Below are 26,890 nucleotides of genomic sequence, written 5' to 3'. Positions count from 1 at the left end.
AGAGCGTCACGTGAGTCATTAAACATCAGTGATCAGTATCAAATATGGAACATGTACAGGAGACACGTCAGTCAGTGTGGACCTTCTGATGTTTACTTTGTTTGTTGTCTTATGGTTGGGATTCAGAAATGTTCACTGCCATCACTTCATGAAATGTTACAGGGGTGGGTGGGTGGGTGTGTGTGTGTGTGTGTGTGTGTGTGTGTGTGTGTGTGTGTGTGTGTGTGTGTGTGTGTGTGTGTTACTAAAGTGTTTGTCTGAAACAGATTCTTGTGTGTTTAGTTTGTGGGCGACGACTGTAACACTGTCAGGTTCACCCACTGTGAGAGAAGAGCAGTGACTGGAACAATCTGAGCTCATATTGTGAATAGAAGAAGAGAGAGCTGTGCCAACTGGAGCTCAGAAACATTAAGATTCATTAAACATTATGAAGAGAAGTAAACCAGTTAAACTAACTTAAAAGTCTGAATGATTAAGTTAAGTGTTTGCTCGTAGGGGGTCATCGACCTCATGTTTGTCACTGTGGGAACTTTGTGTCGACTAAATGCAACTTAAAGCTCGACGGCTGCCCAAATGTTTTAAAGAAGTTGATACATTCAAAAAGCTGTGACACTTGTTGCTCAACATTTTTAAATTTTTGTTTTCAAAGCTTCTTCTGGTACGAGACTGACACGCCAGTGGGAGGAGTCAGCAAGACGACCCGCTCTACCTGCTGAGCCACAGGTGGAGTCATCAGGGTGGAGTCATTTCAGTAAGGACAGATCAATAGAAAGAACGAAGACGAGTTATTGATGAGCAGAATATAGACAGATGTTTGGTGGTTAGACCAATGGCCTGGAAGGTGGCTGGACAGGACGAGGACGTTGAATCAGAGGCCTGGAAGAAGGCCGGCAATGTTGAGGCGCAGGATGTGGTCTGGACGGCAGCGTGGCCGTCACAGGACCAGGTGAGGCAGGACCAGGCGAGGCTGAAGCTGAAGCTGAAGCAGGACCAGGCGAAGCTGTAGCTGAAGCTGGACCAGGCGAAGCTGAAGACTCGGAGGCTGGACCAGATTAGGAAGGCGCTGCAGGCGACGGCGAGGAAGGCTGCTGGACGGGCCCCTCGGACCCTCCAGCGGGAACAGAAGGCTGAACGGGCCACTTGGACCCTCCAGTGGAGACTGAAGACGGCTGGAGCGGTACTCCAGAACCCCCAGCAGGAACAACAGGTAGCAGAACAGATGATTGAGGAGAGGAGTGACGGTGGCATTGTTTCCTTCTAGATGAGGGAACAGGAACCGGTGGAGAAATGGAGACCTCCTCCTGATCCTCCAACCACATAGCTGCCAGGAAAAAGGCAGGCGAACGGGCAGGTGAACAATGTCCCGGCTGGTGTGTTGAAGGAGAGGAAGTCCGTGGCAGCGTAGAGGCAGGTGGGGAGTGTGTGTCTTGCTGAAGCAGTGATGGGGAAGATTTAGTGAGTGAGAGAGCAAGCTCACCAGCCCTGATTTGCTCTCTCCAGGCAGTTATGGTGTTCTCCAACTTAGTGTCCTTAGCAAACTGAGAAAGCTGAGTGTTATGCCGAATAATGGCATCTACTGCACTTAGCCCGACTGCCATAGTCCGTAAATCCTGTGACTGGGCAATGCGGTCGAGAAGACTCACCATCCACACCATCTCGGCGTTGAACTCCGAGGTGGAAATGTCTGCGGGGTCCATGTTCTGGTTGCGATCTTCTGTTATGAAGGCTGTGTGCAGGCAGCAATGGTGGACCCAAAGTGCAGACGCTCGGAGGCACAATGTAAACTCAAAATTCATTGATTTACGTAAAGCCTTTGATACGATAGATCATTCTTTACTTTTACGGAAGTGTGAAAGGTATCGTTTAAGAGGTGTTGTACAATTTTGGTTAAATAGTTACTTGAATAATAGGTTCCAATATGTGAGTATTAATAACATGAAATCTACAGTGGGGCAAAAAAGTATTTAGTCAGCCACCGATTGTGCAAGTTCCCCCACCTAAAATGATGACAGAGGTCAGTAATTTGCACCAGAGGTACACTTCAACTGTGAGAGACAGAATGTGAAAAAAAAATCCATGAATCCACATGGTAGGATTTGTAAAGAATTTATTCGTAAATCAGGGTGGAAAATAAGTATTTGGTCAATAACAAAAATACAACTCAATACTTTGTAACATAACCTTTGTTGGCAATAACAGAGGTCAAACGTTTACTATAGGTCTTTACCAGGTTTGCACACACAGTAGCTGGTATTTTGGCCCATTCCTCCATGCAGATCTTCTCGAGAGCAGTGATGTTTTGGGGCTGTCGCCGAGCAACACGGACTTTCAACTCCCGCCACAGATTTTCTATGGGGTTGAGGTCTGGAGACTGGCTAGGCCACTCCAGGACTTTCAAATGCTTCTTACGGAGCCACTCCTTTGTTGCCCGGGCGGTGTGTTTTGGATCATTGTCATGTTGGAAGACCCAGCCTCATTTCATCTTCAAAGTTCTCACTGATGGAAGGAGGTTTTGGCTCAAAATCTCACGATACATGGCCCCATTCATTCTGTCCTTAACACGGATCAGTCGTCCTGTCCCCTTGGCAGAAAAACAGCCCCATAGCATGATGTTTCCACCCCCATGCTTCACAGTAGGTATGGTGTTCTTGGGATGCAACTCAGTATTCTTCGTCCTCCAAACACGACGAGTTGAGTTTATACCAAAAAGTTCTACTTTGGTTTCATCTGACCACATGACATTCTCCCAATCCTCTGCTGTATCATCCATGTGCTCTCTGGCAAACTTCAGACGGGCCTGGACATGCACTGGCTTCAGCAGCGGAACACGTCTGGCACTGCGGGATTTGATTCCCTGCCGTTGTAGTGTGTTACTGATGGTGACCTTTGTTACTTTGGTCCCAGCTCTCTGCAGGTCATTCACCAGGTCCCCCCGTGTGGTTCTGGGATCTTTGCTCACCGTTCTCATGATCATTTTGACCCCACGGGATGAGATCTTGCGTGGAGCCCCAGATCGAGGGAGATTATCAGTGGTCTTGTATGTCTTCCATTTTCTGATGATTGCTCCCACAGTTGATTTTTTCACACCAAGCTGCTTGCCTATTGTAGATTCACTCTTCCCAGTCTGGTGCAGGTCTACAATACTTTTCCTGGTGTCCTTCGAAAGCTCTTTGGTCTTGGCCATGGCGGAGTTTGGAGTCTGACTGTTTGAGGCTGTGGACAGGTGTCTTTTATACAGATGATGAGTTCAAACAGGTGCCATTCATACAGGTAACGAGTGGGGGACAGAAAAGCTTCTTACAGAAGACGTTACAGGTCTGTGAGAGCCAGAGATTTTCCTTGTTTGAGGTGACCAAATACTTATTTTCCACCGTAATTTACGAATAAATTCTTTACAAATCCTACCATGTGAATTCATGGATTTTTTTTCACATTCTGTCTCTCACAGTTGAAGTGTACCTCTGGTGCAAATTACTGACCTCTGTCATCATTTTAGGTGGGGGAACTTGCACAATCGGTGGCTGACTAAATACTTTTTTGCCCCACTGTATAAATGTTATCAGGAAATGATCAGACAGGAGAGGGTTTTCAGGAAACACTGTTAAATGTTCAGGTTCGATGCCATATGTTAAAACAAGGTCTAGAGTGTGATTAAAGTGGTGGGTGGGTTCTTTTACATTTTGAGAGAAGCCAATTGAGTCTAATAACAGATTAAATGCCATGTTGAGGCTGTCATTTTTAGCATCTACATGGATGTTAAAATCACCCACAATAATTATTTTATCTGAGCTGAGAACTAAATTAGATATAAAGTCTGAGAAATCAGACAGAAACTCTGTGTAAGGCCCAGGTGGACGATAGATGATAACAAGTAAGACTGGTTTCTGAGTTTCACAGCTGGGGTGGACGAGGCTAAGCATCAGGCTTTCAAATGAATTAAAAGTCTGTCTTGGTCTTTCATTAATTAATAGGCTGGTGTTGCCACACCGCCCCCTCGGCCTGTGCTTCGAGATTTCTGGTAGTTAGAATGACTCGGGGGTGTTGATTCATTTAAACTAACATAATCATCCTGCTAAAACCAGGTTTCTGTAAGGCAGAGTAAATCGATTTGTTGATCAATTATTAAGTCATGTACTAACAGAGACTTGGAGGAGAGAGACCTAATATTTAATAATCCACATTTCACTGTTTTACTCTTTGGTTCAGATGTGGATACTGTATTGTTCTTTCTTTGTGATTGTTTATGTTTAAGTTGTTTGTTGCTGGTTTTTAGTTTGTTTTTTGTCTGTTTGGGAGCTGACACAGTCTGTATGGAGATGGGTTTTTGGGGGGTAGCAGGAGGAGAGAAACTGCAGAGAGGCGTGTAAGACTGCAACTCTGCTTCCTGGTCCCAACTCTGAATTTTGGGGGGTTTAATAAATTTGTCCATATTTCTAGAAATGAGAGCTGCTCCATCCAAAGTGGGATGGATGCCGTCTCTCCTAACAAGACCAGGTTTCCTCCAGAAGGTTTGCCAATTACCTATGAAGCCCACATCGTTTCTGGGACACCACTCAGACAGCCAGCAATTTAAGGAGAACATGCGGCTAAACATGTCACTCCTGGTCTGATTGGGGAGGGGACCAGAGAAAACTACAGAGTCCGACATTGTTTTAGCAAAGTTGCACACCGATTCAATATTGATTTTAGTGACCTCCGATTGGCGTAACCGGGTGTCATTATAAAACTCAGTGATGAGCCTTTCTGTTCTGCCTTTTATAAATTACGCTGGATTATACAGTTTGTAAACTGCCCCAGAGCTCCCTCTAGTGGCTGCTTTGTAGTATTGTTCGGATTGCTTTCCGAAAAAGAAAAAAGCTGAATGTAATGCCAAAGTATTATTGTTTTAAGCTGACAGGGACCTTAAAATGTTGTTGCTTTGGACGAGATTTGTCCGTAAGTATGAGTGATGATAAAATAATAATTGTCTCTTTGTTTTGCTTAAAGTTGGTGTGATAATTTGTACGTTTGAGTATGAACGTTTTATCCCTTTAGCTTGCAATAAGCATGTAACAAGCTAGTTTGCGATGTTAGTGCTAATACAACATTTAGTATGTTTTCAGTTTTACGATGGTCAAAGAGAAGGCAATGGTCAGAGGACATTCTTCAATAAATCAGCACAAAAAAGGGAAATAAGTCTGAAGCATCGTTATCTCGCTGTCTAGCTGGAAAGCTGGAGGAAACTCCAGGCGAGGACAGCATACTTTCATTACCAAATGAACAAATTGGTCCTCTCTTTCTAATCAGACACGTAGCAGCACTCCTGCTTCTGCTTTGTTCATATTTAACAAAATCCAAATGCAGACATGAGTGGACACGTTAGTTTTTGGCGCTCTCACTGAACTAACACAGCCAGTCCCTCAGCACGTTTGTGCTCTCAGCTCATATCGCCTTCATATTTAACATTTTTTTGCTTTTTCAAGAACTTGTTTTAACATTACACTCAACAACAAACAAATCCTCAAAAACAAAAATAGTAACTCTAATGTCCAAAATGCATTATATTTCTTCAAGTCATTATATGGGCCATGTATGATGTATCCATGAATTACTGTGTGGTTAAACTTCCTGTCAGATACACGCTGTTTTCTCTGCCTCTGGTCTGTTTAAAGGACCAGTTCATCCAGATTAACCACAGCTGACTGTATCTGAACACTGACAGGCTTCAGATCGCCCACAGAGACGGTTTTATGTGTGACCACAGAGAGCAGCAACAAACTGATGTAAAAGAGCGTGACAGCGTGGGCTGGGTTTATTCTGTCCTCTGTAATGTTTTCAGTTCAGGTCCAATAACATCTAAGAACAGAGGATCTCATTTATATTTGAGGACTTCAGGTAGCTGATGTTTTATATCTGCACAGATTCGTGTGACTCTAAACTCTGAAAGGTCTCTGAGTGAACTGATGCAGAGTTCAGGTTTAGACTCACAGCATGTTCATGTTTCTGTCTCTGTGTCCTCAGTTTCCCAGCATGCCTCGGCTCTGGAGGTGTATGAGGGGGTGGAGTCTGTCCTGCTGACTTGCAAGGACACTTCTGTACCTTTTGACCCCACTCTGGTGTGGACTCGCCACGACCTCGATCCTCCAATCGTCCATGAGCGTAATGATGCAGGAGATGAACTGAGAGACCAAAACCAGCGTTACAGGAGACGAACGTCCATGAAGACGGACTCTCTGAGGACCGGAGACTTCAGCCTCACTCTGAGGAACCCCATCACCTCTGACAGCGGCAACTACACCTGCACCATCACTGCATTTGGAAACACACGGACACTGAGTACAGTAGACCTGCAGGTCAAAGGTCAGCAACACACCCCAAAAACCTACTGAAACTATAAAAGGTCAGAAGTCAGAGGTTATCACACTAACAGACTTCTGCAGGGACAAGAACAATGCACATGCATATGTGCTTTATAAACAGCTGTGCTGTAGCTGTATATATGTCAGATGCTAAGACCAAAGTGTGAGCAGTCGGATCAGCTGCTGTTTAATCTACAGAACTGAGAGACTCATAAATGTGCCCACACACTCCTGAAAACTAACCCAGGAGGTCCACTCAGCCTTCAGGTGTGAACAGCAGTGAAAGGTCTGACCTACAGAGAGGCACTAAAGACAGCAGCTCACCCACAGGAAACACATGATTATCAGCCTTTAACACTTTAAACCAGCAAGTCCTGAAAAACCTCTTTCTGGAGTCATGATTAATGCAGCATTACCTCGTGACTCTTACACAGACACAATCTTGTAGAACTAGTTTCTAATCTCAGGTGGTCATGTGACCTACAGGTCACACAGACAGCTGATTCATGTGTGTGCCTCTGTGTCCTCACATTGTCCCACCAAGTCCTCACCCTGGAGGTGTACGATGGGGCGGAGTCAGCCCTGCTGCCCTGTCACATCCCGTTTGTATCTGGACCCACCACAGTGGTGTGGAGCCGCTACGACCTCAATCCTCCAACCGTCCACCAGCGTCAGCAGGAAGAGGACGAGCTGACAGATCAAAACCAGCGTTACAGAGACCGAACATCCATGAAGACTGACGCTCTGCAGACTGGAGACTTCAGCCTCACTCTGAGGAAACCCCACATCTTTGACAGCAGCAACTACACCTGCACCATCAGAGTGAGGGGAGAAGAACCCAGACTGACAGATGTTCAGCTGCAGGTCAAAGGTCAGCAGCACACTCGAAAACTTAACTATATTATTTTTTATCATATTAGTTTGTCCAACATTAAAAGTAATATTTTCATTTGACAAGTAACTTTGTAAAATAGAAAAGCTCTTAATTTATACCAAAGATTCAACTCCTTGCTTGGATTCCACGTTTAATCCACACCATTATTGTATTATTATGTGTATTAATATTACACGTGCACAGTTATTATGATAAACGTTCCCATCCATCCAGCACTGACAGTGACACTGACCTGTGGAAACCTCCTGAGGCCTTTTCTGCAGTCTGCTTGTTATACAAAGAACCTGCTGCCTAAATAAACTTAAACCAGCTCTCAGCCCACAGCGAGTGGTGGCTCGATCACTTCATGCCTGCGATTTATACTGACCGATCAGCATGTGTCTGTTTATTAGCATAGCTCGTCCTCTGTTCAGTCTCATTATTCAGGATGAGACATGATCTGTCCTCCCAGTTCCTGTCAGTACTCCGAGTTCTGGATCAACTGATAATATTTTCATGTTTCTAATTTTAGAGAAAGTGACCAGAAAGAAAGCAGTCGTACATATTTGTTTAATATGTGTAATGAAGGAGATCATTTGTAACCTTCACTAAAGCTGTTTCTGTGCTGTGCTGAGCTCTGAAACCTGACTGAAACTCTTCAAATAAACCATTCCTCTGCAGATGATCTGTTAGCTGTTTGACAACTACTCTTTCAAGGATGTTTGATATGAAAGGAAGGTTGGAGATTGGCCTGTAATCAATCTCAAGAGTTGGCTTTTAAGTAAAGGTTTAACTACAGCCAGCTTGAAGGCCTGTTGTATGTAGCTGATGACTCCTGTAGACTTTGCTGTTTAACCTGATGAGCAGCAGACCTGTTGGAACTGGATTATTAACTTTGGATCAGAATAATCATGTAAACCTCGTTCTGTTGTTGGTCTCTTACAGAGCCGTACATCTTTCCTGCTGAGGCCTGGGTTCTCCTGGCTGTCATGATTATTGCTGCTACTGTGGCACTTGGAGTGTATTTATGGAAGTTACTGAAGAAAGGTATGTTGTGTGTCTGTGTGTGTGTGTTTCACCTGCATGTCCTTCTAGCCCAGTTAACAGTTTCTTACATTCCCACCTGGGAGCTGTCCACTACAACACAGTCTGCTCTGCAGGTGTCAGCTCCACTGAGATAGATGAAGCTGATAATTAACACCAGAATCTGTTTCCACATGGTGTCTGCTAGTGGTTCAACGGATCAAAAATCTCACGGGTCGGATTGGATCACGGTTTTTTCATCACGGATCGGATCAATTTTTGGATCAGCAGAAAAAGCAAAAAAGACAAAAAATTAACTCGCCATTTACTTATTGAAGTATTTTTTGCCTATTAAAAAAACATTCAACTCAGGATTCATTCCACGCAATTATATAAAAACAAATTAAGGTGCAATATAGGGCAGTGCAGGGCTTTGTATCTACCACTCCGCTGTGATATAACGAGCGGTCATGGTCACGTAGCTTTCCGTTTCCCTGGAGGTCCACCTATTTGTAGTTAGGGCAACAGAAGACGCCTGGGACAGTTCAGCCAAAACTTTAAACTTCTCCTGCTCATACATGCTTGGAACAATCTTGTCACTGAAGTGGACGCGCAACGAGATATCATAGCGTGGCTCAAGCACGTTCATCACAGTTTAAACCCCTTGTTTTGCACAACGGAATACGGCCTCCCGTCTGCAGCTAAACACCCCAGTAGCTTTTGTAATAGCTTTAGCCCGGTCTGGCCAGCAAAGGGCTGCTTAAATGCCACAAACTCCTCTGCTCCGCTACTTGGACCGCTAGCGCTGGCTGGACTGACTACGCACACCATACACATACTTTTTTCTTCTTTTTCAAATCTTCGGATCACCTGCGTGCCAAACCGTGTAGTGGGATCGGTTCAGATTACGGATCAACCGTGATCTGTTGCACCACTACTGTCTGCATACGAAGGAATTAACAAAATAAACAGAGTTTACACAGTGTTATAACAGAAAAGCTAAAGCACAAGACTCTAAGGGTCAAACATAAAGCCAGATATTAAATACACAAACACTCACAAAAGAAAATTTATTACAACAAAGTAAAACCTCACATGTAATAGAATCACATGAATAAATATTATATGTATTATTGTATTTTAAGAACAGTTTTAAACAATGTCTATGATTCTGCAAGTGTTATCTTATCTGGCCGGTTGATCCAAATTGGCCTTCATGACAAAAGCTCACTCACCTTTTAGATTTAAGTCCCACATGAGGATATAAGTGTCATGGTCCCGGGTCAGTGACGCTGTTGTCACGGGTTGCTGGGGCAAGCCTTGTGTGAGTTATTAAGGACCCAAGATGCAGACTGCTATGGAAGTGAGCGAGCTTTATTAACATAAAGGTGAAACAAGGGACAAGGTGGATGAAAACCAAACCCTAAGAGTAGTGATGGCTCGCTTGAAGCTGAAGCTCCGGTGCGTGTGTCCAAAAAATCAACACACTGTTTCAGAAGCACTGTGTCGAAGCTTGATTCGTTTGGCCAGAGTCACGTGATCAGTGACGTCCGAAGCTTCATTTAGAGCCTAACTGCTTCGGTGTCTGATTCAATGGTTTATAAGGAAGCGAATCATTCGTGGGATTTGTGGAGTGTTTGATGGTGACAGATAGCGAACCACTGATCATTCTACTGAGAGATTTGGAGCCAGCGAGGAATAGAGGAGGTTCTGTTGTGTGGGAGTATTTTTAGTTGATTTTTGTCAATCGGGTGGGTTTTCCAGCTTTGTGTTCTGGCCGTTTGCTTTTGTTTTGTGCGTGTTTATTTTATCTGAAAACGGGAAAAAGGTAAAATGTCAAAAATCTGCTTTTCATAATATAAATATCATTAAATAACTTTAGAAAAACTTCCACTTGACTCTTTACATGTAATGTTGTAAAAATATATATTAAATATATACAAGTGTGAAGAAGTGTGTTTCCCCGGCCTATTGATCCCCGGGACCCTGGTGTCCGTCCCCCTCCCCCCTCCCCTTCACGTGTACCTAGCGCACCGGAGTGATTGAACCGTGCTACCTCAGTCTGTGCCCGAGTCCGTCCACCACCGTGACAGCATCTGAACAAATTGAAGGGTCGTGCAACACAACAATGACCCCAAGCACAACAGCACATCTCCAACAGGATGCTGTGTCCTGACATTCTGTGGCAGGACCATAAGAGAGCAGTGCATAGACAAAGTCTGGAAGCTTCAGTGAACTAAAGCATTGTTATAAAGGAGAGTGGGCCAGCGAGAGACTGATACAGAAATCCAGTGACGGATGCATGTTGTCCTCATTGATAATACACAGTAATGCATATATACATTAATGCTTGTTAAAACATTTTCCACAACTAAGAAGGAGAGCAACTGTATTTGTACAATTGTATTACTTTAATCCCACACAATAGTTTTATTAGTTTCAGAATTTCAAAATTTGTTTCAGTGCTACAACTTTACCGTCTTCCAATTGGGATCAAAAAAAAGAGAAAAAAAGAGAGAAAAAAAAAAAAAATAAATATATATATATATTTTATTGTTTCATTAATCTGAAAATGCTAGTCTGCCAAATGTGCAGCAATTGAATTTCTTTATTCTCTTCAGCTGATAGTTGGTGAGGCCCAGGTAGACTGTATAACTGCATCTCTACCAGTTTCTCTGCACTCCAGCCTCCTCTGTTCCATGTGAAGGGATTTTCCTTAAGGCAGGAGAAATGATCTCCACGAAAAGGAACAGGTTCAGTCATCGCACACTACAACAAATTCTCTTCTTAAATACAAATGGAAAAGGGCTACTTTAAATGCATCATGTTTTTAATTTGCAAGTTCATAAGCATTTTCCCTTTCCTTTCACAATCAGTTCTGCCCCCAGGTCAAAAATATGTCTGGGAAAAGTTCCTTTTCGTGTCCAGTGTCTTTCTCCCTCGCCCTTTTTCTCTCATTGTGTCTCCTTCTCTCGCTGTCTGTCTTCATTCTTGTCTCCTTAATCTTTTCTCTGTCTCCTCTCTGTCTTCCTTCTGTGTAGTCAGTCTCATCTGTGCTTGTTTCTCATGTCTTCCTGTGTCAGGTCCGTCTGTTTCCTGTTTTATTGTGATAGTCACTCTTCCTGTGTGCATCGTGTTCAGTTTTGTTTTGCCTGTCTCGTCATTTAGATTATTTCCAGCTATGTTTTCCAGGCGTGTCCTCTCTTCATCGATTCACTTGGTATTTATATTGTCTGTCTCCCACTGTTCTTTGTCATCTCTCCAGCTGTGTTAGGGTCCCAGCTGTTTGATGTTTACCAGTTAAGTTCCCAGTGCCTTCTTAGTTACGTTGTTATTCTGTAAATCCAGCTATGAAGCTAAAACTCCACTCCTGCTTCCAAGTCTTGCTGTTTGGGTCCATTCCTGCTAATAATTTTTATAATCAGTACCTAAAGCTGTGAAAAAAATGTGTGTTTTATCTAAAAACAGGATAAATATTGTGTTACAATGAATCATCTGTATACCCATATTATTAAACATTAGGCTTTATCTAATATAAAAATGTCAGACATCTCTAAGTTAATCAAGAAAACTGTTTATTTATTTATTAAATTTAACCTTTTTAAAATTTATTTTAAGTTCATTGCTTTTAGTTTGCTGCTGGATGGATGACTAACTGGTGTCTTGCTCCACCCAATCTGATGTGGAGTGTAGCAGAGCCATTTCTGTGCTGCTCGGGTGAAGGAAACTCAAATAAGAATAAACTCCAAAAGACTTTATCAGCGAGAAAGCCGACAAACTGCTAAGCTGATAATTATGAAAGCCTTAATTATGAGCTGGGCCACAGACTAACGTGTTGGAGTCCCACAATTTAACAGAAGGCAGAAATCAGCAAACTGCTGCCTCACTTTGTTCACTGTGGATTTTATTCCACGGTCTGCTCGTCTGCAGGAACAAACATGCGGCCTGAGCAAACAGGCAGCGTCTGAAGCATTTCCCTGCATCTCTCAGATAATAAGGATGTTATCATCTGTCAACATCCTCATGCTCTGCTTTAAGGCATCAACTCCAGCAGTGGAGAGTTTGTGATACAGTTAGAAGCACAAACTAATGTGGTTCATATTGAAGGGGGTTCTTTGTAGCCCCCTGAACCCTGGCACAGATACTGTAGCACCTTAAGCACTGCAAGGCTAACAAAGCAACAACAGAGGGGGAAATGCTCAGCCACCAGGCAAAGGTATCAGCACCTCACACAGCAGCTACAGACCAACTCTGTGTGCATCCAGTTACCATGAGCCGCTCCACTGCAGGCTCTAAATATTCAAGCCAGTTTGGGTGTTTTAATACTTTGTTGGTATGTTTTTTTTGTTGTTGTTACTCTCTATGGTCATTTTATTAGGTACATTTTTAATGTCTCAGTGATAAAAATATTAAATCAACCAATCACATGACAGAGGCTCATCCCATTTAGGCATACAGTACTGTGCAAAAGTCTTGAGCTTCACCTTATTTCTGTGTATTTTCCTTCCAAGGAGCCAGATGTGTTTCTGAAGGTCTTTCAGAGTTTGTTTGTGGACATTTGCTTTTTACTCTTTTTCAGTGCAGTAAAAAGCACATAAAAGGCAAGTCAGCAACAAATCAAAGTGATGCATGTAGACACTTTACTAGTAGCCTGTTGAACTTCTTTAATTAGATATTAATTATTAGATTAATTAGTTATACAGGTAACTACCAAATAAATCCCAATCTGAGAGCATGGAATAGTATTTTTAACAAGGAGAATTTAAAGACTTGGATAAAAACTTAGAGTTTTTATCTTTTTACATTATGGAAAGGATGTGTTTTATTGGAATCTGAAATAAGACAAGAAAAGATTGACATGTAAATCAAGTACACACAAACTAATAACTTAAACATTATTCCCCAGACTTTTATTATAAAGTCCAGTAAAATGTCACCTTCACAAATTCACCCTGTGATACAATTAAAAGACCTGCTGCTTTATTACAAACCATTTAACCACTACTAGAATCCGTCTACCAGCTGACCTGTCAGGTGTGTATAAGAATACAGAAGTTTACAGTTACCCACTGTGTATTTATGCAGTTACACACCACTCCCACTTTAAATAAGCATTAATTACTATTTATGCAGAACTTGCTTATTAACAATCCAGAGAAGAACAAATTAGCGGTGCTGGCTCTACATTACAAATGTTCTAAATGTATATTTTAAGAATCCAGAAATTCAACAATACATAAATTAAATTATGTACAAAGTGCAGAACTGTAAAATAATCTAAACATGGCTGAAAGATAAAATTTGTATGAAGGTTTTATGAAATATTATGAAATATTACTTCTCTCCTTCTGTTTCAGCTAGCTTGGCCAATGACAACTTAGCCAACTTATATATGATGGAAACCAGTTTCAGTCTGTGATCTCTTAAAACAACCAGACAGACACAACTGTTTGACTCCCACATTGTTTAAAAAATCTATTAAGGTTTTTTCAATTAGACCTTCAAATACTGAATAAATCAACATATTCTTACCTAATATAGATCAGAGTGCAGGGCCGAGTACTACTGGCAGCTACATATTTCAATATAACTATAAATAGATCAATACTCATTTATACTATCAAACAGTGTTATTCCAGTCGTCAGGTTTCATTAGTATTATAAGGTTAATTCAACATCTATTTAGCATTGAGATTTTAATCTTGATAATTCAGATGAAAAACCAATCAACGTCCTCTTACTGTCTCAGTTTATTATGGAGAGACAGAGGACGGTGAGCACATCCAGGCCTGAAGATGAACTTATCTCCATATTCCAAATCCTCCTGAATTTAGTGGGTCCACAGTGTTGGGCAGTGGATGCTCCTCTGGCGGTGCTTGCTGTAATTTCTAACTTTGGACTGTTATGGTTCAAAATATTGGGGATGGAGACAAGAGAAAAACCACAATAACAACACTGGTCCGGCCGGGTTGAGTCAAACGATGATTTTAATAGTCACACGCGTGGGAGATGGACACTGTATGCAGACAGCCTCAGATCTCAAAATGGTGGAGCATTGCTCAAACTCTTATAGCCTCTGGTGCCTCCACCTTATCATAAAAGCCTAAAATAAGGCGATGACTTTCTGCGAACAGTATTTCTTATAACTCAGCAGTATAATGCATCATAAAACAATATCATTCATCCACAATAAATCAGCAGTCTAATGTAATGCAAATCAGTTTTACTAATGCAATAGTTATCAGCTTCTTCTAATTCAGGAGAATAATGCAAACTAAAACTACATAATAATTCACAATCTTTAGTTAGGGGTATAACATGGCATAAAATAATATTCTAATCTAACAGGACTCCCCAGAGCGACTCTTCAGATGATGTCTTCAGAGTTAAAGATGATTTACTTTCGTCAAAGACATTCAAAGATAAACTCTGTTTTAGCACTCTGTGTCTCTCTAAACACAAGCGTCCAGTCCTTTTACCCTCTCTCAGCTGCAGTAACAGGTATCCAGGGGGACTTCGGTCTCCGCTCTAGATAGGTTAATTTCATTAAAAAATGTAAATGTGATGACGCGTCACCGCTGACAGCCCTGGTTTAGGTATGAACACAAAACCAAAATCAAAGATGAAAAGCAGCACAAAAAGTGGTCGTCATGGTGATTCTACTGTAGAAACATGAGCAGGTATAAACAGAGGCTGCAGCCTGGCTGCTCATCACTGCCAAATGTAATTTAATGTAATGCGTTACTTTCCAATACATTCAAATACAGGAACATCATTGCTGCTGTATTTAATAACACTGTGTGTGTTTGTTATACTGAGCTTAGGTTAAAAACTGAAAATAATAAAGTAATTTAATGTTTTTACATTTTAGGCCTTTTGCTTGTAAGCTCAGAAGTCACACTTACCATATGATACCCACACAGACAAGAGTCTCAATCAGCTTTCACAACACACAGGAAACAACCTTTAAATGACTTTTTCATATATCAGATAAACTTGACTGATAATAACAACCTGATCTTATGTGAACAAAAACAGCTGAAACAGTGTAACAGACACAGGCTCTTTTGTTTTCTATTAACCGATAATAAATAACACTTACACACTTCATTTTAATATTAGTATCACTCTGTCATTTATAGTGATTCAAGAGTTGTATTATTAAAGTCATTTTTTAAAATCATTTCTTGTTTTTCTGTTGTGTATTTACTCTGTGTAGGCAGCTTCTGTGTCAGTACTTGAGTCCACAACAAATTTCCCTGCGGGGACAATAAAGTATATCGTATCATTTATCCTCAAATGTTTATTTCTATTTTATTTCAATTTTCTGTTTCCACTGACTTCTTAACTCTGAGTAGCATGACACTACTTTGACGTTAAATATTTCAGTCAGAGAAAATGAGCTTTGTTGCTTTGTTGTCCTCTCAGTCCCAAAGGTGGAGGTGAATTCAGGGGTGGAGTCTGTCCAGCTGCCCTGTAAAACCACACTTCACCTGCCTGAAGACGTCAGAGTGGAGTGGACGGACAGAAAAAACAGGAAGGTCCACGTGTATGAGGATAACTGTGATCAGCCTGAAGAACAGCACCAGGTCTACAGAGACCGAACGAAGATGAAGAGAAACTTACTGGAACCTGGAGACCTCAGTCTGACCCTGAATCACCCCACAGAAGAAGATGCAGACACCTACACCTGCACCGTCTACAGCAGGAGGGGAAGAGTCCTGATGAAGGAAAGAGTGCAGCTTTATGTCGGAGGTCAGTGATGTAGAACTGAGAGGAAACGAGTCAGCTACACACTTGATTTACTGTCTGAAACAAATGTTTAGAACTTTCTGTTGGGTCTGTCTAGCACCACCTACCACTACCCACCGCTGGAATGAGACAATTTAACTACACCACGAAAGCATTGAACACCAAGTAGGCAAAGTTCGTTGGGCTACTCATGCATGAGGGAGGCCTGCCCAGAGCCAAGTGTCGTTCCACCCACTTGACCTCCGTCAGACTCTCAGCCAGGTTCCCCATAGCACTCCTTTTATTGTGGTTACATGAATATGCATAGGTTCATTAACATATGACGTCCACATACAAACAAAGAGTACCTTGCCTGTGCGTTGTGTAAGTGTGTGTGTGTGTAAGTATATGTGTGTGTGTGGGAGAATGTGAACCTGTGAAGACTCCCCAAAGCTGGTGCCAGGAGTCTAGCGGTCCATCTGAACAAAAGGCTCTTATACTTAAACAGATACAGAGTAGGTGTCCTCCTATACCATAAATCAGTAAGAGAAGATATAACCTCTCTCCTGACCTTAAGTTGTGTGTGAATGCCACAGCACTCTGGAATGCACACAAAGTTTGCAGACTATTAAGGATCAAACCTCTACCAATCTACAACTAATTATAAAACTCTAAGCATATATGAGTAGATATTTCTAAGCATAAATGACAATCAACAATACAAATCTAACACTTTCCACCTTTAAAAATGCAAACCACAGTTTTAAAACTAAATTTACTTTTGACTCTTTGACTGTTGTGAATCTATCAAAGCAGAAATCCAACAGGGCTTTAGAACCCAGTTTGGTTCAACACTCAGAAACAAGAAAACACAAAAATGTCCCAGTTCTCTTATAACTCCTGTAAGATACAGAATGAGCTTCAAATGCATAAGTCCAGAGATTAATAAAAACCTCTTTTTCAAGGGAGACCTGGCCCAGATAGGCAGCAGCAGGTGTCTCACAGTTACAGAAATTACGCAATTAAACACAGGCAGCAACAACATGCATGCAACAATAAATGAAAAAATAAAATAAAATTCAGTAAAATTCAATAAAGTTAAAAAAAAAAAATAAAAAAAATTCAGTTAAAATAACAATCAGTCTAATTGAAACAGTTGCATGTTATGGACTTGGCCTCAAGGATTCGTAGTTTAGATTTAAAAGCACTTAATGAAATGAATTCAGTCATTTTCCTTCTGCAGTTTGTTCCAAGCAAAGGGTGCTAAATGGACAAAAGCTCTTTTACCAAGTTCAGTTCGGGCAAATGGAACAGAAAGCAACAAGTAGCCATGCTGACGAAGAGAATACCAACCAGCATGTTTCATTACAAGCAGGGAACATAGATAAGAAGGCAGCAACCCAAGTATCGCCTTATATATAAAACTGTATAAATGAGAGTTCCTCCGACTTACCAAAGCAGGCCGTCCTACCTGAGAGTATAACTCACAGTGGTGAGTCTGAAATTTACGGTTAGTGATGAACCTCAGAGAAGCATGATACACAGAATCAACCATTCGAAGACATTGAGCAGAAGCATTCATATATAGAATATCACCATAATCCAGCACAGGCAAGAATGTTGCAGCAACAAGCCGCTTCTTTGTATTAAAGAGAAACACAACTTATGTTGAAAATAAAATCTCAGTTTTAACTTCAGGTTTTTCACAAGATTCTCTACATGTGGTTTGAATGTAAGCGAGTCACCAATTAAGATTCCCAGATATTTATAGGTGTGAAATGACGACCAACAGTAAAATGTTGGACTGCCGAGTTCATACTGTGCTGTGAAAAACTATTGGCTCCTTCCTGATTTCATATTTTTCCCATATTTGTCACAATTAAATGTCTCAGACCATCAAACTAATTTTACTATTAGAGAAAGACAACCTGAGGAAATAGAAAATGCAGCTTTTTATTAAATCTTGTGTGTTTTAGGCCATTTTATCAAATATTCCAAAACCTTCATTTTGTTTTGTTTTTTAGCCATTCAGAGGTCGACTTACTGGCATGTTTCAGATCATTGTCCTGCTGCCTGAGTGCTCTTAAGCTTCAGGGCATGAACTGATGTCCTGATGTTCTCCTTCAGGATGTTTTGTTGGAAGGCAGAGGTCATGGTTCATCAGTTACAGGAAGTCATCCTGAATCAAAGCAACCTCAACCATCACACCACCATGTCTGACTGTTGCTGTTCTCTTTATGAAATGCTGTTAGCTTGATGTAACGGGACTCAAACCTTCCATAAAGTTCAGCTTTTATCTCATCTTTAGATGTTCTGGGTTCTTCTGTGACCTCCTGGATGAGTCGTTGATGTGCTCTTGAACTAATCTGTTTCTGAGTTTTCTCCATGTGTGGATGATGATGGTCCTCACTGTGACTTTACAGGAGTCCCAAAGCCTTAGAAATGTCTCTGTAAGCATTTCCACACTGACAGACATCACTGACTTTGTTTCTCGGCTGTTTCTTTAGATCGTGTCATGATGTGCTGCTGTTTGAGATTCACTTTGTCTGACAGCTTCTATTTAAGTGAATCCTTGATTCAGCAGGTCTGTCAGTAATCAGAGCAGCTTGTGGCAGTGAAATGTATTTCATCACAGTTCATTCAGGATTTTTGATCCATGGCCAGATAGCTTTGGATAGCTTTGATCTTTAATTAATGAAATCCACATTTCAAAACTATGTTTGGAATTTACTTGTGTTGTGTGGATTCTGGAAAGGGACAAATACTGCAGCACTGTACTAAGACTAAACTGAGGGAAGACACACAGCTCGATGCAGGTGGAGCACCTGAGAGAGGAGCAGGTAAACACAGGAGGACAGAGAGGAGATTAAAATGAAAAAAGAGGGTGAGTAACCCAACAGCATGCAGGAGAAACTCAAAGAAGAACTCAGCCAGGATCTGTCGCCCTCCTGTGGTCATTTTATAGAAACTACAAAATACAATAATGGATTACACAGCTCTCAGTCTCCTTTATATAACTCAACTTCTGGATTCAGTAAACTTTAAACATGGTGGTAGCCTGCAGAGATCAGATTGAACAGGGCCTAAATGTGAAGTTCCCTCAGAAAAGCAAAAAAATGTCTTCATTATAATTGAATGCGATTAAGCGGAACATCATGTTTATTGTAATAAAAAGGGTTTTTTTCCCACCATAAATCTCAAAACCTACAACACAAAGATGAACTACCTTCCTCCTCATTCTGCTCCTCTTATGCAGTCTCTCTCTCTCTCTCTCTCTCAGTCCCCCAGGTGGAGGTGGACTCAGGGGTGGAGTCAGTCCTGCTGCTTTTCAAAGCCGCAGTTCACCTGCCCAAAGATGCGAAAGTGGAGTGGAAGCATGATTACTACCACTGGAAGGTTCACGTGTATGAGAACGGCTCTGACCAGCCTCAAAAACAGCACCAGGTTTACAGAGACCGAACGAAGATGAAAAGTAACCTGCTGAAAACTGGAGACCTCAGTCTGACCCTGAAATACCCCACAGATGGAGACAACCACACCTACACCTGCACCGTCTACAGCAGGTGGAAGAGGATTCTGATGGAGAAACAAGTGACGCTGAAGGTCAGAGGTCAGTGCTGTGGATACAGGTCAGGTGACTGTGGGATCAAATCAAACCATCCATCTATTCAATGCATTTTACAGTGTCAGGAAGTTTGATGTTATTTATTATATATTTAACTAGATGCAAAAAACAGTCATAGCTCCGTCAGAATAACTACAACATGTTTCAGCAGGACTATGAAACATAAAACAGAAGAAGCATTAGTCATCTCAGCTGTCTTCAGCTTGATTTCCAAATGTTAAGACTTCTGCAGTTAACTATGTGATACTTTCAGGATATCTCTGGTGGGTCCGCCCCCTCTAAAACATCTCCAAAGCACCAGTTTTTCTTCTGTGCATGAAAATAAGAGAGCTTCTCTTTCTTCAGTGTGACAGTTACAACATGCACATTAATCCAGAAAAGAGAGTTATGCTAAGAAGAAGCTAATGAACGCTAACTGTGCTGAGAAACATCTCTTTAAAATTTACACGAATATCTCCACTCGGCACCTGGTGAAGGTTACAGTGATGGAAGATTTTCCATCATTACCATTTACACTCTGAGCCTCCAGCAGTTAAACAGGGATCCTGGTCAGGGCTCTAGACTAACCTTTTGACATGGGCGCACCGGTACGCCTAACTTTAAAAATTTAGGCGTACCGGCACAAAAGTTAGGCGTACTCAAATGTATTAACCGCATCGCTTAACACCGCAGTTTTACATGTGCACTTTCTTTTTGGGGGGGGGGAGTCCATACAGACAATATTCATCTCTAAATGATTAACTAACAAACTTGTGCTTAAAGTGCTTTGTCAATATTGTAGAAAATGTTAAACTTAATCATCATCTTGGCCTCCTCTGATGACCTGCTGCATGCTGCTGAAAGGCCGTGGGGAGAGGGGACACTTGGGCAGTGCATTTATTGCAGCATATAATGTGTTTCCTGGATACACTGTGCTTTTTCAGCTTTCAAAGATTGATGGCACCATGTCAGAGCTGGCTATGAATTTCAGACAGATCAGGCCTTAACTTAACAAAAAAGTTATCAATAGTTCTTTTCATCTTTTCTTATTACCCACAGCTACATCCACACATGCCTTTGTGTCAAAGTAACTGAGAATAAAACACAGAAAAACATGAAGGAGATTTTCCTGGTCTGGCTTTTTATAGCAGATAACCTTAAAAATATTCTGCAATTTTCTGTAATTTTGCATAATTTTAAGAAGTTTAAATTTCTTCAGTATTGAGCAGCAGAAATTAGGCTTTCTTGTCCGAGGTCATTTAAGTGAAAAAAGAAAAAGACAGCGCTGTAAACAACGGTAGACTGGTGGGTAATAAGCGAATGAATAATGCAGAAAACAGATTTGAGACGGGAAACTGTTCCTGAAGTACACACTGAGAGCTGTGCAGGAAGTGTGATTTTTATTGTGGTGGAAGCAAAACAGCAAAAGTCAGAGGGAATTCATGACGACATTGATCAAATGTGAAGCGCAGTTTGCTGCTGGCTCGGCGAATTTTGGTTGGAGAGAGACAAAACCTGCAGCTCAGAATCTAGCGCAGATTCTAAAAATAAATATATATATATATAGATTCTAAAAATAAATATTTGGTCGCACAGGTGCGAGCAAATATTTATTTTTAGTCGCACCACTGAAAAATTTGGTCGCATTTGCGACCAAATTGGTCGCACTCTAGGGCCCTGCTGGTAATACGCAGACTTTACTAGAACAAAGCTCATACTGAAAACGTGCAGAGTAATAATCATCTTATTAAACACCTTAGAAAGTAAAGATTCATCAAAGATGAGCAAGAGTGAAAATATAATAATTACGTCCTCCAGACCAGTGGAGGTCCTCAGTGAGTTAGAAAGGCAGAGCTGATTGATCAGCAGCAGCATGAAGCTGAAGGAGCATTTACCAGATCACAAAGTAAATGTCTCAAAGAGGGAGAAAATATTTTAGACATGCATTAAATAGAAATAAGACTCTACAACCAGTGAAAATAATGTGTCACTCACTGATGATACAAAGATATTAAAGTAATGATCTGATTTGTACTGTAACCTTTATAATTTAAGTATGAATAATTCTGCCATCAAACTCGCTTTGCTGTGACTCTGTCTCAAATATGAATCAGTTAAGTGAGGCAGATGGTGGTTATTGTGCCAGATCTGGTTCTCTGAATTAAAACAGCTAAACATGAATAAATCCTCTGCAGCAGTGGCTTTACTGCCGAGTATATTAATAATCTCTCTTAACAACTTTCAAAATTTAAAGTCTCTAAAAATCAGCATCTGTGTGTAATTTCATCGCTCGTCATGATTTTTCTCACCCATGTGTCTAAAGTTCATTCTGCTCTGTATCTACAGGACTCAGAAAACCTGTGTGAAACTTTCTAGGTTTGATCTTAAATCAGCATAAACAGGCGACTGTTGTCAGCTTAAAGATGTTTGGTCTTGATAGAGCAGTGAGACAGAGACAGGAAAACAGGGAGACAGACTGAGGAGTGGACATGCAGCAAAGGGTCAGGCGGCTGCTGTTGGGGCTTCGCTGTGCTACATGGACACATGTTCTACATGCTGAGCAACAGCACATTTCATCCTAACAAGCTTTGTCCTTGGAGATGAGGCTGCATTAAAGGTGGAGGGAAGGTGGAGCCATTTGTTCTGCTTTAAAATGCTGCAGCTCCACTCTGACTTCCTCTGACTTGTCTCTGAGTTTCCATTAGTGTACCTTTGAAAGTTTTATTGAAACAGTGTTGAGCAGAGAGCTATGAAGCAGATCAATGTGTTATTGAGGTGAGTGTGTGTGTGTTGTCATGGTAACAGCTCAGTTTCCGCTTACTGAGCACTGGGCTAATATGTGTGATGTAGAGGAGTCAGAGTGCTGTGTGAAGAAGCTTTAAATAACTCCTTTAGCACGTTAGCAAAGAAAGCCTTGATGATGGACAGGAAACGTCAGATCCTGCCATGATTAATTTAATAAAACAGGAAGTTGAACAGCAGCACTTTCACATTAACATCTCTGAGAAATCACTTGGTTGGCTGACTGTACAAAGTTGAAGCAGCAGTTTTTCTAATGCACCACCTTCATGTTTCCTTCATATTTGAATCCCCCTGTAGATGCTGACAGGTAACCATGTCACACAGAGCTCAAGCCTTTGAATCCAGCTGTGACTGTTGATTTTCTATTGAATGGACTTTTTCAAATCCAGCTGTAGGCCTGTGTTTGTGAGCTCATTAACAGCTGTTTGTTTAGAGAGACGTGGTCCTCACAGGACAGCCACTACAAACATATGATTTTATAGAATATGATGCATTACTGCAGATTCAACACAATAGAAAGGATTTGAAATGAGCTCAGCCTTAAACATGTGCAGCAGTAATATTGATCCACAGACACTGATGGGAACATTTTTCTGCACAATAAGTACTTTGACTTTTCATACTTTATGTACAATTTGCCAGTACTGCAGTTTTGTGTGTAGTGAGGTGTTTTCATGGTGTTTTCTTGGTGCTTTTACTAAAGGAAGGCTTCTATCAAATTCTTCCACATGTTGTCAAACTGAGCTGTGTGATGAAGTGAGTGTGACAGAAACACTCAGACTGTGTTTCTCTGCTTCATCAAGTCAAATCTGGTCCTCAGAGACTGAATAAAGTCCTGTCCCACTAACAGCAGCTCCAACAGTCTGTTCACTGCTTTCTTCCTGTCAGTCTTCATCTTTCTGCTGCGTCTCCTCTTCACACTGACCACTTTCTATCTAACAGTGAGCTCCCAGTGAAGCAGCAGCATTCAGCCTGTTAGAGTCAACACAAATGTCTCCATCCAAGCTCATGTTGTGCTTTGTTGTCCTCTCAGTCCCCCAGGTGGAGGTGGATTCAGGGGTGGAGTCTGTGCAGCTGCCCTTCAACACCACACTTCACCTGCCTGAAGACGCTAAAGTGGAGTGGGTGGACAGTGATGGTGATAACGTCCACGTGTATGAGAACGGCTCTGACGAGCTTGAAGAACAGCACCAGGCTTACAGAGACCGAACGAAGATGAATGAAGACCTGCTGAAAACTGGAGACCTCAGTCTGACCCTGAAACACCCCACAGACTGGGACACCAGGAGCTACACCTGCACCGTCTACAGCAGGGAGGGAAACATCCTGCTGAAGAGAAAGGTGGAGCTGAAAGTCAGAGGTCAGTGCTGTAGATACAGGTCAAAGGTCAGAGGTCAGACTCATGATGGTGGTTCAGTCTCAGTGGGCTAGAGTATCATGTTTTTATGGCTCACATTTAAAGTGTTGCAGCTCTAATGTACAGCTGTCATATTAGAAATAGAAGCAGCTCTGATTTTAGTGCTCAAAGAAATCTATGAAGTGATGAATTCACACATGAACAGTTTTCTGCAGCGTTCCTCTCGGCCTTATTTGCAGCTCCACTCTTGTTTTTGCTCTAATAATTATTTCTCTCCATGAGCTGTTTCTCTGCCTGAAGGAGGCGCCACTCCATCGCTTCATTTAGTGCAGAACAAGAGTCACATGATGCTGCTCTGTGAACACCAATCACACTTTGTACAGCTCATGTTGTGTTTGTTGTCCTCTCAGTGTGTCAGGTGGAGGTGGAGGAGGGGGCGGAGTCTGTCCAGCTGCCCTTCAAAACCACACAAAACCTGCCTGAAGATGCTGAAGTGGTGTGGCAACGCTATGAACCTAAATATAGGAAGGTCCACGTGTATGAGAACGGCTCTGACCAGCCTGAAGAACAGCACCAGGTTTACAGAGACCGAACGAAGATGAATGAAGACCTGCTGAAAACTGGAGACCTCAGTCTGACCCTGAAACAGCCCACAGAGAGAGACAGTGGGAAATATGACTGTGGACTGTATAACAGGAACATCTGCTTCAGATCAAAGAAAGTGCAGCTCATAGTCAAAGGTCTGTGTGTGTGCGTGTGTGTGCGTGCGTGTGTGTTGTTAAGGTTCACATAATTGAGAAGGAGAGTACAAACAACCAGGTCCAGAAGATCTTGGTCAAACAATTGATTTTAATGAATACACGCGTGGGAAGACGACTCTGTACGCAGACAGGAATTAATCTTCGACTTAATCAAAGCATACACAGATTTTTATAGCATCAGGGTTTGAATTAACGACGCCCCTTCATACGTCACAGACAGAATATATACACACATCAAATCAAAACCACAATGACTTTTAACACAGTTTAAAAGAACGTTGTCTTCTATCTTCATGGCCGGTACTTCCTGTCACTGCCGGATGCTCTCTTGTCATCTTGACACCTCAGCAGCAGTTCTGCGACAAACTGCTCTTTCGCAACCCCGAGCAAAACATGATTAAACTTCCACCTATAAATGATTCTCTCTAACTGAGTGTGTGTGTGTGTGTGTGTCGTCCTCAAATGTTCTCTCAATTCACCCGTTGCACTTCTGACCTTTTACCAGACCACAGGCTCATCCTTATGTGTAATAACCTAACTGAAACTACATGTACTATGTTGAATAAATGTTTTAATCAAGAACCTCTACTAAGAGCTTAGTAAAAGAATATAAAAGTATAACAGACAATTTGAATAACCTAGTAATTCAAATAGCCTCGTCTAACCTGCTCCTCAGAATGACTTTCGGTTTCAGTTCTGCAAAGCCTTCTGCAACTTCCTGTCAACTCCTGCAACTTAGTCTTTCTGAAAGACACACACACTGTTTAAACCTCTGAATACAATATCAATGCTGCAGCTTATATTATTAATGCAATGGTAATGATGATGATTATTTAACTATCCGGTTGTTCAGTCTGACGTCACTAGCCGTGTCTGGGCCTAAACTCCGCTGCAGGTCCATATATCAAACGATCACTGTGGCATTACTGAGAGTTGAAAAACTGTCTAAAGTCTTTCATCTTTAATAAAATGATCAGCGTTCTGCTCTACCAGGTGTAACAATTGAGTTTAACATCCAGGCATCCATGAAAACGGAATTTATGACATTTAACGGAGTTAGAAGTTAGCAGGGAGTTAGCTCGCTAGCTTCTATCTAAATACAATATAGCATGTCCTGACTGCGGGCTTTTGGAAACAAATTCAAACGTACAGCTCTGCTATCACTTGCAGCATAAATGAAGACAGAAAACTAAACAGCAGTGACGTTTGTAGGGTTACTGAAGTTTGGCTAGCTGGTATATAATGATGTGCTACGTGACCGCTAGCGACACAGCTATGTTAGCATAATATGAACAAGCTAACTTTTTTTCCACTCGATAAAAGTTAACGTGAGTGTTCTCTGTGGTCAGGAACAAATGTAATCGCATGGCAGGATGCTGTAAAAGGACCAAACTTCAGCCAGGAGAACAACTGAGATAATCTATCCACAATACGAGGTTAGTCATTCATATACTGCTGCATGGGCTGGGCTGTAGTTACATCCTAAGGTTTTAAAAACTGAGCTTAAATAAATGATTATTTAATAAAAGCCGAGGGAGGTCAACAGTGATCACTGACTGTTTTAGGAGCTTTTTGAGATCAAATAGAAGAAAATACAAAACATTAAACATGTTAACAACACAAAAGCCATATTAAACGCAGACTACTTTAGACCCGGAAGTAGGATTCGTCGCGTCATCACTGAACAACCGGATAGCAGTAAAATAATTTCCCTGCTCCACAGTGTGTGTGTGTGTGTGTATGTGTATGCGTGTGTGTGTGTGTATGCGTGTGTGTGTGTGTATGCGTGTGTGTGTGTGTGTATGTGTGTGTGTGTGTGTGTATGTGTGTGTGTGTGTGTATGTGTGTGTGTGTGTGTGTGTGTGTGTGTGTCTGTCTCTGACTGTCTTGTGTCTCCTCTGCAGGGAGAGTTCAGGTCCAGCATCAAACAGGGGACATCAGGAACAGAAGCAGCTCCATTGATCCGACTCCTCTGATGGCTGATCAATCAGTTTGATCTGTGTGTTCTTTGATTATTGATCAGTGATGTCAGAGTGGAGTCAGTGTGATGTTGTTGTTGTGTGTCCATGAAGGTCTCTGCTGCCGTAGATCCTCTGAACTGTGACAGAGGTCTCACTCTGGAGGAAACTCTCAGCACTTTCCAGCAGCTCCTCCATCATGGAGGACGTTCCCTCACTGTAACAGGTGGAGGAGAGAGGAGAGGAAGCACAGGTGAGGAAGAGGAGCGTTCCTACAAACCACATGATCACATGACCAGAGGGGCGTGGCCTTCAGTGGTAGTAATAAAGGAACAGTCCACATGTTCCACTTTGAAGGCTCATGTAGTTGCGAATTTCTGTTCCAAGCTTTGAAAAAATAATTCTTCCACTTCTTAATGTGAGCTGTTCAGATTTATGTCTG

The 26,890-nt window shown here is 41.7% G+C and overlaps 2 protein-coding genes across 2 annotated transcripts in view; one reads left to right on the top strand and one right to left on the bottom strand.

Moving 5' to 3' along the window:
- LOC146672509 (nuclear factor 7, brain-like) overlaps positions 1-26,890 on the bottom strand; it is a 190,792-nt gene that overhangs the window by 32,777 nt on the left and 131,125 nt on the right. The gene's annotated exons all lie outside the window — the stretch shown is intronic.
- LOC146672518 (uncharacterized) lies at positions 1,743-26,695 on the top strand. Its single transcript, XM_085402582.1, has 9 exons — positions 1,743-1,779; positions 6,001-6,339; positions 6,883-7,209; positions 8,158-8,259; positions 15,664-15,990; positions 19,247-19,576; positions 23,406-23,732; positions 24,140-24,469; positions 26,395-26,695. The coding sequence occupies exons 1-9, from the start codon at positions 1,743-1,745 to the stop codon at positions 26,484-26,486; spliced, it is 2,211 nt and encodes a 736-aa protein (XP_085258708.1). The 3' UTR covers positions 26,487-26,695.

Source organism: Rhamphochromis longiceps, linkage group LG3 (assembly GCF_057381845.1).
Source record: "Rhamphochromis longiceps isolate RC_006_pf linkage group LG3, R_longiceps_female_GT1.1, whole genome shotgun sequence".
Taxonomy (NCBI): Eukaryota; Metazoa; Chordata; class Actinopteri; order Cichliformes; family Cichlidae; genus Rhamphochromis; species Rhamphochromis longiceps.
The sequence above is the reverse complement of the archived record's forward strand: the minus strand, read 5'-3'. Positions and strand labels throughout refer to the sequence as shown.